General features: G+C 33.8%; 1 protein-coding gene across 1 annotated transcript in view; it reads right to left on the bottom strand.

Moving 5' to 3' along the window:
- Positions 1-3,100: 3,100 nt before the first annotated feature.
- Positions 3,101-15,973, bottom strand: part of LOC149534918 (ABC transporter C family member 4-like) — a 28,257-nt gene continuing 15,384 nt past the window's right edge. The window contains exons 6-11 of the mRNA XM_089807015.1: positions 6,312-6,606; positions 4,928-5,142; positions 4,465-4,770; positions 3,902-3,965; positions 3,546-3,785; positions 3,101-3,450 (exon numbers count right to left, since the gene is read on the bottom strand). Of these exons, the coding sequence (XP_089663141.1) occupies positions 3,350-3,450; positions 3,546-3,785; positions 3,902-3,965; positions 4,465-4,770; positions 4,928-5,142; positions 6,312-6,606 (1,221 nt within the window). The 3' untranslated portion in view covers positions 3,101-3,349. The remainder of the gene's footprint in view (positions 3,451-3,545; positions 3,786-3,901; positions 3,966-4,464; positions 4,771-4,927; positions 5,143-6,311; positions 6,607-15,973) is intronic.

Genomic DNA, 15,973 nt, shown 5'->3' with positions numbered 1-15,973 from the left:
CACATATAACAAAGCTTTGGATAGCATTGCATTGTTAATTGATACTGTTGATAAACTAGAAATAATGGAAATGACGAATGTTGCCAAAATTATGCATGACACATCTGCAAAAACAAATGCATTTCCAAAATTGATAAAATAAGTCTCCTGCGATCATTGCTCTAATAAAGGTCGCAACACCATCCTTATCACTGAGGAATATGTGATGCAGCTAAATCATTATGGAGAAATTTTCTTTTTTTAGTTTCTTCTCATATTTCCTATACTTCATCTAAATACTTCTACTTGGGCTTATATTTTGAACAACAACATGAATAAGTTATTTTCACTATTCAAGTCATGGACACATATTTTTTATTTCATCTATGTGAGTTTTATGAACAACAATATTATGTATAAAATTTATGTTCTCATTGATATGTTAGATGCTATATTATCTATGCATAATCATCAAAACTAATAATAAAATGTATAAAATTGAGCTATTTGTATGCATAATCATCAAATTTAATAGTAATAAATATAAAATTTGATACTGACCTTTTGAAAAATTGATCTTTTTTATAAGTCATTCAAAATTAATTACTCAAATGCATTATGCCAAATTTTATTTTAATATTTATTAATAATTAAAATTATTTATTCTAATAATTAATTAAACTTAATAAATGAAAATAATTTTTTTCTAAAATAATAAAATATTAAATATAATATATTTAAACAAATAATATTAGTGTCGCATTTGCTACTAGCTTATATATATATATATATATATATATATATATATATAAGCTGAGAGTTATCCTTCTCAAGACACCTATTGTATTGAGTTAGATTATAAATCTTGACTTTTATATATATATATAAATATATATAAGCTAGTTTTAAATGCAATAATATAAAATATTACTCATTATTAATATCATAGAATATTTGTAAAAAAATTAATCTTATTAGTGAAATAATAATTTTGGCATTTACATTTATGTTTTTATGTTTTTGTTTACAAATAACATATATGTAAAACATGTAACTTTCCAATTAAAATATGCAATTTTAAAGGAGTAAAGTTATAATTTGTCAATTATTAATATCATAGAATATGCAAAGACACAACACACACACACACACACTTTACTAATTATTAATATAATAGAATATTTGTAAAAAATTTAATTATTAGTGAAATAATAATTTTGGCATTTACGTTTATGTTTTTATGTTTTTGTTTACAAATAACATATATGTAAAACATGTAACTTCTCAATTAAAATATGCAATTTTGAAGGTAGTAAAGTTATAATTTACCGATTATTAATATCATAGAATATGCAAAGACGCACAACACACATGAAAAAATAGGGATTTTTCAGAAATATGCATGCAATGCATTGGAAATCTATCTTCCCTATATTTCGTTGAGTGAGCACAATGTCTCAACAGATTATAAGGGGTAAGATAAATCAAAGAAACTCTAACATTTAAGTTGGTTTTAATAAATTTGCATGTGTAATAAATTTGTACTAAATGAAATAATAGTTGGTTATATTGCTTTTTTAATTTTTTATTGAAATATCTTACACGATATGATCGTCTTGACAAATAAAAGTTCCAGACATTCCATTACAAGTAGGAACTTTGGCGCTTATGTTAGAAACAAAACTATTACTTAGACTCAATTTATTTTGACTTTATTGCGAAGACAAAATGCTCCTGCATCCTCTCTCTCTCTCTCTATATATATATATATACATTATTAAATATTTTATAGATTTATACAATTATAACTAAAATAATCCTATAGTTATTTGAAATATTACAAATTTTTATATTTTTATAATTTTATAATGTTTATAATTATTTTAACAATAACTTAAAATCATATATATAACTCAATTTATTTTGACTTTATCGCAAAGACAAAATGTTCCTGCATCCTCTCTCTCTCTCTCTCTCTCTATATATATAGATATATACATTATTAAATATTGTATAGATTTATACAATTATAACTAAAATAATCTTATAGTTATGTGAAATATTACAAATTTTTATATTTTTATAATTATATAATGTTTATAATTATTTTAACAATAACTTAAAATCATATATATATATATATATATATATATATATATATATATATATATATATATATATATATATATATATATATATATATATATATATAATTAAATATTTTATAGATTTATGCAATTATAACTAAAATAATTTTATAATTATGTGAAATATTATGAATATTTATATTTTTATAATTATTTTAACAATAACTTAAAATCTCTCTCTCACACACATACATGTATCAATACTTTTAAACTTTGAATATTAAAATTTTTAAAGAAATATTAAAGCTTTATTTTATTATTTATTGTTTGCATATTTCTTATTATTATTTTTTCAAATCAAATTGTGCAACATCTTAATTTTATTATTAAAAAACATTAGAAATTTACAAAGATTACAAAAAATAGAGCCAAACATTACAATTGTGGTTTAATATTGTGGCTTACAAGAAAATAAATAGTCAAGTACTATTATAAAATATATTATAGAATTCTATAATATATCTTAAATATATGAAATTGTAATATTTATTTACAAAATTTATATATTAAAAAATTAATAAAATTAATATTTTAGAATTTATAATAGTAATATATTATGATATTATTCAAAATATAACTATAATAAATCACATATAACATAACATTCTATATATTATATAATTATATATTTATTATATATTTAAAATCTTAATAATTATCTAGATGATTTTAAGTTATGATATATTATAATATTTTAAAATATAACAATATTTTATATAACTTATATCGATTTAAATTTTATAAAAATTGTTATAATATAAAAATTGTTAATAGCAATATTTATATAATTATATAATTTAATGAGATATAATTATATATTAATCATTTCATAGAAAAATAGACTATTGTTTAACAATCCATAAATAATTTAAGTTCCAAAAAAAATGAGCTTTGCCTACGCCAAGTAGGCTAATGTAAAGGAATAATAAAAATCCCCATGTGTTTCTGCAGTTTTTGAGGAGAAAATTCCACAGTTTCCCAAACGTAATTAATATTATCACCAAATAGGAGAGAGTATAGATGAGTATAAATTATAATTTAATCCTAAGTGGATTGATTACAGTTGTATCCATAATGTTTTACAGATGAGAACTTGCAGAAAGAATCCAACAGAGGAGTTGCAGAATATGAATGAAGCAGTTGAGCTGTTATCAAAATCTCTGTCTCATTTTCCCCTCTTTATGGGAGAAACCCCGGCAGATGAATAGATGATTGTCTGGGATTCACACATCGGATGACCGAGTAGCATATTCCTGGACGAGTGCTCCAAATAAGGATGGCTGTTCTAGTAGTTTGGACGGCTTGTCGAATTCCTTAGCAAATCCTGTTTCAATGCATTGCACGGTCAATCACGAAGCAGGCGAACAAGAAAAAACTTGATCATGAAGAAGTGGATGGAATTTAGTAATGATTCCTTACCCGCATCCACAACCAAAACTTTGTCACAGTCCATCACTGTGGGTATCCTGTGGGCAATGCTGATTATGGAACAGGAAGAGAAATCTTCGCGTATGATCTTTTGGATCACAGCATCCGTTTGTGCATCTACTGATGCTGTTGCTTCATCTAGGAATAGGATTCGACTATGTTTCAACATAACTCTTCCCAGACAAAGAAGCTGCCTTTGTCCCACACTCCAATTGTCTCCATTGTCAACAACTTCAAAACAAAAATCGCCACAATATTAGCCTCTGCAAATCACATTCAGAAGCTATGACACAGTTAACATTTCTAGTGTTTAAATCATTTTATGTTGAATTTCAGTGGCAACATACCCAAGGAGTCAAGTTTCCCATTTTTTGTTGCAACTACATTGGCAAGTTGGCATCTTTCAAGGCTCTGTAAGCACCCAAATATATCACCTTGTAATCAGCCACTTTATAATGCACAATCAAGCAGCAATGCAAATGGACTAGAATATATTTTGAAGCTGACTAGATGAACAAAGACCCTGTCATATTTAAGAGGAATGTTTTTTGTGCAATTAACTTGGAAATACCCTTGTTGGATCGGAACCACTAGAAAAATAAACTCTTAAACAATAAAAGATTGATAAAAGAAAAGTATCAAATTAGGGTTAACGTTTAGGAGGGACATCCAAAATTACAGTAATATAAAGCAACCAATCACGGAAAAACAACCAAAGCAACAGTAGAATAAAACATGATCCAGCACCAAAGAAACAAAAAAGAAATTTGTATCAGGTCATTTGATGTCAAATGGGCATGATTTTTCAAGAGGGCAAACAAGTAAAAAGAACGAAATCTTGAATAACATTACCCTCCACAGGTTTCAGGAGGGCAAACAAGAAAAAGGATGAAGGGATGAATAGCATTACCTGCCAGATTTGATCATCTGAGTATTGTCCAAGGGGGTCAATGTTGCTTCTTACTGTTCCCTCAAAAAGAACCGGCTCTTGTGGTATGATTCCGAATCGAGATCGCACATCATGAAGGCCCAACTTAGTAATGTCCACTTGATCAACAATTATTGTTCCTCCAGCAGGCTCAACAAGCCGAAACATAGCTTGAATGAGAGTCGATTTCCCACTTCCAGTTCGGCCTACAACACCAATCTTTTCCCCTCTTCTGATCTTCAGATTTATGCCTTTCAGAACCAGGGGAGTATTTGGACGATAACGAACCTATGACAACAGGAAAATATTAGCCCTTTTTATACAATTTACAACAGAAAGACTAATCTTAGCTTATATCATTCTTTTCTTTTGAGACTAAATGCAGGGTGTCTTCATCAAGCTAAAAGATGGTGCATTATAGAGTATTATATCTTTGACAGCATACCTGCAACTCCTTCAATTCAACATTTCCTTCAGAGGGCCAATTAGGAGATGGCACACTCTCTGGGACTACCCATGCTGCCTCTGATGGAATAGTTGTAAACTGTCTAATCCTTTCAACAGCAACCATCTTATTTTCAACCAAACAAGAAAGCCAAACCGACCAAAATAACATTGAATTGAGAGACAAACCATATGACAGAGATAATCCGACAAGTTCTGCAGTTCAAGCAAATTAACAGTCATCACCATTGGTTGAAATTGCTGTCACTGTTAGAAAGTAATGGAAGTGACAAAAAAATCCTTGATGCAGCTTATTAGTGGAGAATTAAAATGTTTGGGACAAGAATTTAATAATAATAATTTCAGTCTCCAACATAGCAAGGTAAATGCAGCTTTTGAATCATTTGTTCAAAGGAAGCAAGCAACCCAAATGGACGTTTCGTGGTAGGACTACATACTAAAGCTGTGAAAGTAAACATCATGAAAAAACAGGTTTCTAAGAAAGAAAAGTATGTAGTATAAAAAAACATTAGAATTTACAAACTTTACATATTAGATTATTTGGGTGCATTTTAATCCATCAAAATTCTTTGAAATGCTGTGGTGATTCAGTGAAGAATAAACAAATATTAGTGCTAAGATGGAAAAGTACGTAGTAAAAAAAGTTTAGAATTTACATGTTGTCAATTCAATCAATCAAAATTTTACAAGATACTGTGGTGATTCAGTGAAGAAATATTGCTATAAAAGTTCCTGTAGTGGAAAATATTAATTTTATGGGGTCTCCAAATTAATGCACCATATGTTTTGATTAAGTGTGAAGAAATTTTACAGGGTTCCTAAAATCAAGTTACTGCAAAAAGTCAGCAGAAAAACAGTCAATTGAGACCGAAAACAGCTCACTGCATACAGAAAAACAGAAGAGACCCAAATTCTCCACCATTAGCCCAACTCATATGTACTCAATCAATTATACTAAAATTCTAAAGCCGAAGTCTTTAACAGCTTTATTCAAGGAGGAACAGAATGCAAAAACATCAGATTACTTAATCAAAATTCATAGCAGAAGATCTATGATCATGAAAGACAGGGGATAGTCAGAATTAGGCATTGTACTTTGTTGGCTTGACTTTTGTTTGTTGATGGGCAGTTCAGCTTATAGCTTCAATGGCTGCTTTATCCGATAGATATAATTAGAGTTTCATTCATTTTATTTCACAAATCAAATCATGTGGAATATTAAAAATATACATGAAATTAAACTTGCTTGCCAGTAGAATCAAAAATAGAAAAAGAAAGTGTTTTTTTTTTAGAAGTTAAAGTCATGTATTCATATGAAAAAGGAGCCTTGAACAAAGAGCTATAGTATTGTGCTTTTGTAATACCTGGTTTGATGAAATTGCTTGGTAGACAAACCAGAAACAAGGCAGATGCACATAGAACAGTGATTCCAATCATCTCCAAGCGATATCCAAGCCATTCATTCGATGCATTGTTATGAAAATCCATTCGTAGGTTAGAGTTTACACGATCAACATTTACTTGTGAAAATCCTGCCTCCTTTTTAAAACATCGAATCATAACAACACCTGCAATGGACTCTGAGAAATGGTGAATGACTGGTGCTTTGGTGATTTGATCTAATCGGGTCAGCTCCCGGGAAGAGGCAATATAGAACCTCTGCAAAACAAATACCATGGTTTAACAACAAAATGTATACAGGTGCTGGCTAAGAATATAAATGCAGCCTCAATAAGCTGGAGAAGATTTTAATCATGGCTCTAGTGATTTAGCTATTTAAAATTCAAAAGAAAAATGTGGCACATGCTCTGCAAACTTAATTTTCATCCTCTTTCTGATGATGGATCGTGAGTGGAATCTAAAATGTCTTTTATTAAAAAAGAAACTTACACACAATTATCTAGCAGAAGCTTTACCATTTAATTTTAAATAATCAATTCTTCTTAAACAGATTTGATAAAAATAAGGATTCCACATGGAGTCCAGAGAATTTTCACTCTTGGAATTCTTAGTTTTTCAAGGCTTCTGATAGATTTGTTTGTCCTCGTTGCACAAATCTCATTGATTATCCAAAAACTGCATGTTATATGGAAAATATATGTTGACTAGGTAGAATAATCATTATGATTAGAACTCAAAGTGAAGAACCTGTTGATGAAGATATATGGAGTATTCTAGTTGGTAGTGCAGGTCTAAAGAAGCTAGAATCAAGGGTCAAATTTAAAGCAATGTATACAAAAGATGTCATTTATGTGCCTAAACCTGGGATCTACAGCTTGAGTTGATCCTTTGTTCGACCACTTACAAGCATGCTAGGAATATTCAAGGTAGAGTACTATGCAGTGTTACACAGGGACTCGCACCCCCTCCCAAACCTCGGAGTACTCGTCCCTAAGATGTCCCCACACCGGGTACTCACGTACTTAAGCATCCCCACCTCCGCCATTCTGCAACCATGCTGGTGCTAGAATGAGGACTTGGATTTCTATTTGAATTTTGAGTTTTGATTGTTACTATGTAATATGTTACCATGTTGAACATTCAATGGTTTTAGTTCATGATGCAATTTCACTGTTCAAGTATTTTAATTTGGTATGTTCTACTGAAACATCATTTCATAACAAACATTTCAAGTTCTATATGTAATATGTATACTATACAACACCCCTCCCCCTCCCGCCATCCCCCCACCATCCCGAGAATGAGGCCCATTTTCCCCCCATCCCAAAAATTTGTCCCAATGTACCCCAGTACTGGTGTTACAGTGGTATTATGAAACAAGGTTCTTGCTACTTGCTACTTGCTATTAATCTTTCTTGAGTAAAAATTTGATCATTAAATAATTCTCAAGTTGAGAGTTCTCTTCAAATGCCGGGACAATTAAAATGACTGATCATAAGAGTAGTGTGAGGAAAAGAAAGAAACAATTTAAGCTATACCAGTGTGATGCTCTTCCACAGGCTAGAACTATGATAATCGTTAGGTGGCTCTTACATGGAGAGATGAGAAAATTTATTTAGAACTCAAACTAATAATTAACCTTCTCAAAAGATACAGAAGAAAGATGGGAATTATATTCTATCCATGGATGACCAAAAGTGGTCAATAAAAGAGTGTAAAATATCAAAGGCATCACTTGAGATCTATCTAGTAGCTGACAAACCCCCTTAACCCAGCTTCCCACCCCATAAAATACATAAATGAAGAGCGCACAAAAGCAAGAGAATTACAACAAAATTTAGCTGTAACCCAAGGAAAGTTATCAAAGGACTTCATGTAGATTATGAGATCCAACAGCTCTTCCTTCATTCAGAACCAAGTTTAAACTCGTTGGAGTAGAATAGTTGATGAAAGGAACAAAATGTAAGGTGTGTAGTGCATAATGTGGACCCACCTTAAGAAACTCTCCAGGGCTTATGTGGAATCTGCCTAGCTTGACATATACTTTTATTGAAGAAATTGTGATACACGAGCATTCCACCCATGCTGAAAAGGGAAAATGAAACTGATGGAAATTAAAAAAAACAGTTGTGGAATTAACGACAGAGTCACAATAATGAAAGAAATAGTGGAGTAATTAGCACGTGGAGAATAGTGTTGACGGCTGCATAGTAATTGGGAAAATTGCTGTTACATTGTGAAGCCCAACCGTTGGAGGGAAATGGTGGGTTGTTGGCCTTCTGTATGAAGGCTACTTTGCACTTCTATAAAATACTTTGTATAGCTTGTTATTTTCATATTGTTTAGAGACACTTGTTCATTAATAAAGAATTCCCCTGCTCTTCAATGTGGGCATGGCCACATTTGTGGTGAACCACGATAAATACTGGTACACTTGTCGTGTTTATTTTTCATCTGCTCGTTTTACTTTTGTTTAATTCCTCTTCAATTGGTATCACATGGATAGGAGTTTAGAAATGGAAGGACTCAGGTCACACAAACAACCACAAGCCAAAATCTGGATCACTGGCACTGCGAACTGGGTTCTCGTTTTCCTAACCAGATTTTGCCAGAAGGAAACCACAGTTTTTCAAATGGTTCACTGCATTAGGCATCTACATCTCACTACACCGATCCACACTATGATTGATGCCCTTTGGATGAAAGGGAAGATGGAGACTTCATCAGTCCTTTGGCAACAACTATCAGTGGTCATCACAGCCATGGTACCATGGACAACTCTTCCAATGGATTGATCCCTAGACAGTCACCGTCCACAACAAAGCAACTAAGAATTCACATAGATTTCACAGACAAGAATTCTACAGAGCATACTGGTGGTAACTCAAGAGTAAGAATACCACAAAAACAATGTGAAGCTCCTCAATTAAGGACATCAGATAGACAAAGAAGAATACCTGGTAAATATTCAGATTATGAGTTGTTATAAGCAGTAGAGTCAGAACCCAAATTATTGATCTCTGATCAAATTGAACCAGTCAATTTCAAAGATACTTGTCAGAGCAGTGATAAGGATCAATGGACAGTCACGAGGGACGAAGAAATGAGTTCGCTCTATGCTGATACAAAATTGGGATGTGGTGCTGCTTCCACCCAATTGTGAACCTCTGAAGAATCGTTGGGTGTACAAACAGAGAGGAAGATGGAATTTAAGAAGAGATATCATGCTCCATTGGTTTTAAAAGGATATGCTCAATACAAAGGAGTAGACTTTGATTAAATTTTCTCACCATTTGTGCAAATGACTACAAGATGGGTAGTTTTGGGATTGGTGGCAATAGGGGATCTTGAGTTGGAGCAGCTTGATATCAAGACAACATTTCTACATGGTGACGTCAATGAGGAATTATATATGGAACAGCCTGAAGGCTTCGTTCAAAAGGGACAAGAAAATCTTTATTTTCAACTAAAGCGTAGCTCGTATGAACTCAAGCTAGCCCCAAGACATTGGTATATTAAGTTTGATCGCTTCATGACTGAACATAATTTCATTTGGTGTGAATCAGATCCATGTGTCTACTACAAAAACTTCCAAATGGTGAGTTTGTTATTCTTTTTCTCTATGTTGATGATATGTGGATAGCCGATTCTTCTACATGAATTGTTGGTAAGTTGAAGAAAGAATTAGCTAGTCCGTTTTCTATGAAGGACTTGGGGGTTGCAAAGAAAATTCTTACGATGAACATTATTCGAGATAGATGGATAAGAGACATCAGATTGTCTCAAAAACAATACATCGATAAAGTTGTAGAAAGATTTGGTATGACTGGTTTTATGGTTGTTAGCACTCCTCTTGCTGGTCATTTTTGTTTGCTCTTTGATATGTGTTGCAAGACAAGAAGATCAACAATTTATGCAGAGCATTCCTTATCATTCAGTGGTTGGCAGTATTATATGTGTTACCCATGTATGGTTCACCTATATGTTTTCATAATCATGGTAGTTTTAAGCTTATTTCTAAGGAAAAGGTCTCCAATTGAAATCTTCATTTCAACACTGGCTTGTGCAATACTCTTTGATTTTATGTTTTAACAAACTCTTGAACATGAACATTGAACAAACAATTCAAGGTTTAATGTTCATAAGTTCGTGAGTTTTCTTCTGTCGAGTCAGTTTAAGTTTTGGAGTGTCATTTGTTCTCACAGATACTTTTGCAACTTGTCGAAGCTGAATGATGAACTTTCTTGTTCAAGTTCATAGGTTCACCCGTAATTCTAAGTTTTGTTGTCTTGTGAGCATAGTTTCCAACATTTCTTGACTGTTGAACTTGAACCTTGAATTGTTTTTGTAGCTCGAAGGTTCATGTTTGCTTGGTTGAAAAAGCTTATTTCAATAGTGGCACATGTCCAAGCAAGAGGTGGTATGAAAAATAACTTTTCTTTATTGAGATCTGCGGGAAAGTTACATATTAATTGGGAGTTAATGGCAATGATGACAAGACACGTTTAGGTACGTGCGGAGTCCGATTGAGCCTTTAATAATGGAAAGTACCAATCCCTTCACCAGTCTTGTCATCCATTCGCATGCTTTTGATCCAGGTCTTATGTTTTAAAAGAAGTTACCTCATTCTCATTCCTTTTGCCATTGTTGTTTTAAGTAAGGATTTGTCTTGTCTTGTCTAGAGATACACGAAGGTAGCTTAAGCATTTCTTTCAGCAAAGCTTGCATGCACCCAACACAGTGAGTTTCCCGCTTTTTCTTGTCAAGTATTATTTCTTTTCCTGCATTATTTAAAGGGCTGTGAATTCTTTTGTTCTTGCTCTGTTCTAGTTATCCCTTCCTGCAATGGCTGTGTTTTGTCCTAAGTTACCTGAAAAGGTTAAGGAATCCGTCGTAAGTAGTGTCTTGCTTGATATTGAAGACACCTTCCTTGCAAAGGAAGACATGGGTAAGTTATTAGCCAAATTTTCAAACCCAAAGCCCCGGTCTATATCCCAAAAGGTTTCAAAGAGTGGGCTGTTACAAGCATTTGCCTTCCTTGAAGCCTTTACTTGCCCAAAATAAGTCCCAGCATGCAGACATAGGTATGACGCAGCTAAAAAGTGTATCTATGCCTTTAATGGTGAGGTCTTGGTATATGTCAATCGAATTGTTGTAATGGGTGCGTTGAGGATTCCTCTGCATGAGGTCTATGAAGATTGGACTATCAGCTCTTCCTACACAAAGTTCTCTACAGATGTCATCGAGTTTAATATTACAATTGCTAAAGGTTGGCTTTCCAAATCTACGAGAGGAGGTTCCCGCCTTCCACATACATTAACCAAAGAGCATATGATTCATGAGATTAAAGATGTCATTACACTGCCGAATAGAGTGAAAAGGAACCCCCACACCTTTCAGTGAGAGAATTTGATGTACTTTTTCATTCAAACATTTTTGGGAGAAGATAGACTTATTGACTGGGCAGATAATATAGCAACTAGGCTTCAAGAAGAACTTTCTCAAGTTTTTGGAACTTTTGGCTTTTATATGTCTTCCTATTTGTTTTATATGTTGGCTTGTGGCAGGGAATGGAGGGGTTTACTACACCTAGACTGGAATCAAAGCATGTCGATTTATGAATACTATCCCCTTTTGCAAAAGACCAAGAACCCAGAAGGTTTCAAAATAGTTCAAGATACCTTATTTCCTAAACTAGTGTTCGAGCTTCAAGGAAAAGAGAACATAAGAATAACAAAGGAAGCCACTCAACTGATTAACATTTATGGCAGTTTCTTTACTCAGTTCCAAAAGTTCACCTACCTAAGAGTCAGAGGATATGAAGGAAAACCCCTAAGACTGCCTCACCACTACTTGGATTATTTTGTATTGATTGAAATATGTAGACAATTGGCTGAGGTAGAAAAGAGTTGTAAAACTCGAAAAGGCTCTGGCTATGCATTCCCTGTTAAACTTGGACATTACAAGTGCAAGACAATCCACGATGCCCTGAAGCTTAAGGTTGAAATTAAATCCATGAGCCTATCGACCTATTTTGCCAGACCTAATTTTGATAGCCAAGAACTTGCCCTAAGATATTTTGAGCTAGGTTCATCTACTCTTCATGTCCCTCATCTAGAAGACTTTTGGGCTAACTGTCAAGATGATTTTGAGGTTAGAAGAAGATTGTGGTCTAGATTGTCACTAGCCCAGATCAAAGATTTTGATCTTTCACTAGATACCTCTAGAGTGGTTGAAGAGGAAAATGAAGAAATTGTTGACCCAACTTATATTGAACAAGTGAAGGCTTACCCATTGCCAGCACTTGACTAGACCATACCAGAAGAAGATGACTTGCATGCTAGAACCTTGCTTGTCCTAACCAGAATAGAACAATGGCTCTTAAACAAAAGAATAGTCAAAATCAATGACTTATAGTGGTCAAGAAGTCCCTACTAGCCCTAGTTCGCCCATGGTAGTTCCTAGTACCAATGAAGTTGTTCCCTCTCCCACTGCAAGTAAACCAATGTCAAGAGTTGAACCCGAATGCCTTGTTCAAAGTTCAGTTCAACTCCCTCCTTCCGTCAAGTGGACTCGCTCTCGTATCAAAAAAGGAGTAGGAACAACCAAGCATTTCGAAGGAAACTTGTGACAAGTCAGTTATAATTGATCTTAAAATGGAGCAAGGGAATCAACAAGTAATGGAGGGAGCCACTACTCCAAGTTCAATGGCGCTCATTTCATCCCCTGTTCTGCAAACCCCTCCTAAAGAAAATCCATCCATCCCTAATTGGTTCGACTTGTTTGTGAGAAAGAAAAGGAGTATAGTTCCAACAACTCTTCCAATAGGTGATATGGTAAGAAAATGTCTCGGAAAGACTCCCAAAACTAAGAAAGAAAAGATTGAGACCGTACTAAATGTTGATGAGAATACAGGGTAATGGATAGCCGAAGTGATGAAGCCAATGACTGACAAGAGTATAGATGATGTTCTTCCCCAAGATTATATGACAAAGAAAACAATCCTTGGTCTTGCTTCCAGATCTACAGATATAAAATTATGGACTATTGGAAATTCAAGGATTTCTCACCGCATATGGAAGGTGTTAGGATTAAACCACGGACATAAATAACAATTAAATGCAAATATAACCAATATCAGAAAATAATAGATCACACAGAAAAGAACACAAGACACCAAGATTTAATGTGGTTCACCCAATCCCTGGGCTACGTCTACCAAACAACAAGTCTGATATTATTACGATCCGGTGATTACAACCTAATTACAATCCGTAATCCCTTACAACTCAATAGTGCCGCAAGAACCAATTTTTGCATCATTCACTATGAAAACACCTAACCCTAAGCCCTTTTATACAAGTATTTTTTCCGCTTTAGGGCTACAACATATTGGCCATAAATTGGCAAATATTAGCCCAAACTTTAGTGGCAAATCGGCGAATAGTACCGAAATCCCTTTCAACTCAATACTGCCGCAAGAACCAATTTTTGCATCATTCACTATGAAAACACCTAACCCTAAGCCCTTTTATACAAGTATTTTTTCCGCTTTAGGGCTACAACATATTGGCCATAAATTGGCAAATATTAGCCCAAACTTTAGTGGCAAATTGGTGAATAGTACCGAAAAAAAAATTGGGGTGATGCCTCGAACCCCAAAGAATTTATGAAGTATGTACAGTACTTCCAAACTAACAAAAGGATCAGAGGGATAAACAAGAACTGAAACAATCCTTGCGAAAGATGTCTAAATATATTCATGAGATTCAAAATCCAAATACAAAGGCTCTATTGACTGCTATTTCTATCATTGATGTCACTTCTCCCCTTAATAAAAGTTTTATTGAACAAGTTAAGAGAGATCGCTCTATTTCTCAAGCCTATGGTGAATGGTTGAATGCAGTTCATACCCAGGCACTTAGTTATTTCTCCCACTTTACTAACACTAATGCGAGAGCTAACAAGTTGGTGAGTGCTCTACAATCATAAATAAATTCTTGGGAATCTGAGAAGATCAAGCGGGATGAATACATCATTAACATTTTAGAGGTTCAACGATATGGAACAGACAAGTTCTCGGCTAAGAATTCAGAGGTAAAATTTGACAATGATTTTCTTTTCATTGTCAAAGCTAATTTAGAATAGAGAAATATAGTGATTGAACAAGGATTGGAGGAATGCTCTAAGCTGTTGAAGGAAGTGCGGTGTTTGAAGGAGATCCTAACGGCTAACGTCAAATGCTTTGATGTTAAGATAATGGATAACAAGGAGCAAAATGAGAAAACCTTGAAGGAAGTGGAGACGACTTTCTTCTCTAAGGTGGAGTTGCTGAAAGAAACGAGCGAGGTCTATGTTAAAGACTTAACCCACATAACCAGGGTGGATTCCACGATGATCATCTGCACAGATCATTTAGAGGTATAGGATAAAAAGCTCGATCATATCTGCAAGATCATGAAGATGTGGAAACTTCGACTGGAGCAAGTTGGTGTCCCGCAACAACGGGAACTGATCAATCTCCTTGCAGCGCATACAACCTAGAAAGAAGCTAGTGGTGGTTGCTCCAACTCCCAAGATCCGCATGATGACGTCTATGACACAGCTAGAGTTTAAAAGATGATCGTGAGGCCACGTGCCTTAGTTTCTTGTTTTCTTTTAATTTACACTTTAAAATTGGGTTATGTTTAAACAGTTGGTAATTCCTTAGGGAGTTAGTTTTAAAACTGATTTGGAAAGCCCTGTGTGGCTATATATACTTTGTTTTAATTGACCTGGGGGGTCAGCTCTTTGGACTTAGATAGTTTGCTATTTTGATTAAGTCGGTAGTTGTTTCCTTTTTGTTTAAAGACAGTAAGTTGGTGATAATAGAATTAATTTGTATGGTTATTTTTTGGGCATCTCTTTGATGATCATGTGGTTATCTTGCTTGATGGTATTTTTGTGTGAAATTCATTATTGCATTGGTGCTGCTTCATTGACTATGTTGGAGTTGTGATTCTTCTTTTATTCAGTTTAGTGAGCTTGATCATAAATCTGAAATCTTTAAACATGTGTCGTGTGGCATGTATCAAATATCAAATGTATAATCTATAACATTCTTTTGTGTTTACGAGAGAATGTTTTGCTTTCCTTAAGTTCTTTCAGGTTAAAAGAGCAAATGTTATAATTCATTTACAATAAGAGCTATATGGATGAATCATTGTAGAAGGGAGTTGTGCCTTTAAACATAGAGAGTCTTTGTGAATTTTCAGCACTCATTTGTGGTGAAAACTGTTTTTCCTATTAACGTAAACATAAATAACCGGGAGGGAAAAACTATTCGCTAACAATATGCCATGGTCTATACCTGTCTAGACATTGCTTATGCAGTGGGAGATATGAGCAAGTTCATGAGCAATCCCAACAAGTCACATTGGGAGGTGGTCAAGTGGATATTAAGGTGTCTTAAAGATACTTCAGATCATGTTTTATGTTTTGGGGAGAACAATGTTCAATTACAAGGTTTTACTGATTCAGATTTAGCCGGAGATTTAGACAAGCGCAGATCTACTACTCATTATGCCTTTATTTTTGCTGCAGCTGCACAACATTCAAATGCACTTTCCACCGCAGAAGCTGAATA

Source organism: Cupressus sempervirens, chromosome 10 (assembly GCF_028749045.1).
Source record: "Cupressus sempervirens isolate cs-2001-9-10 chromosome 10, ASM2874904v1, whole genome shotgun sequence".
Taxonomy (NCBI): Eukaryota; Viridiplantae; Streptophyta; class Pinopsida; order Cupressales; family Cupressaceae; genus Cupressus; species Cupressus sempervirens.
This window is presented reverse-complemented; position numbering and strand designations above follow the sequence as displayed.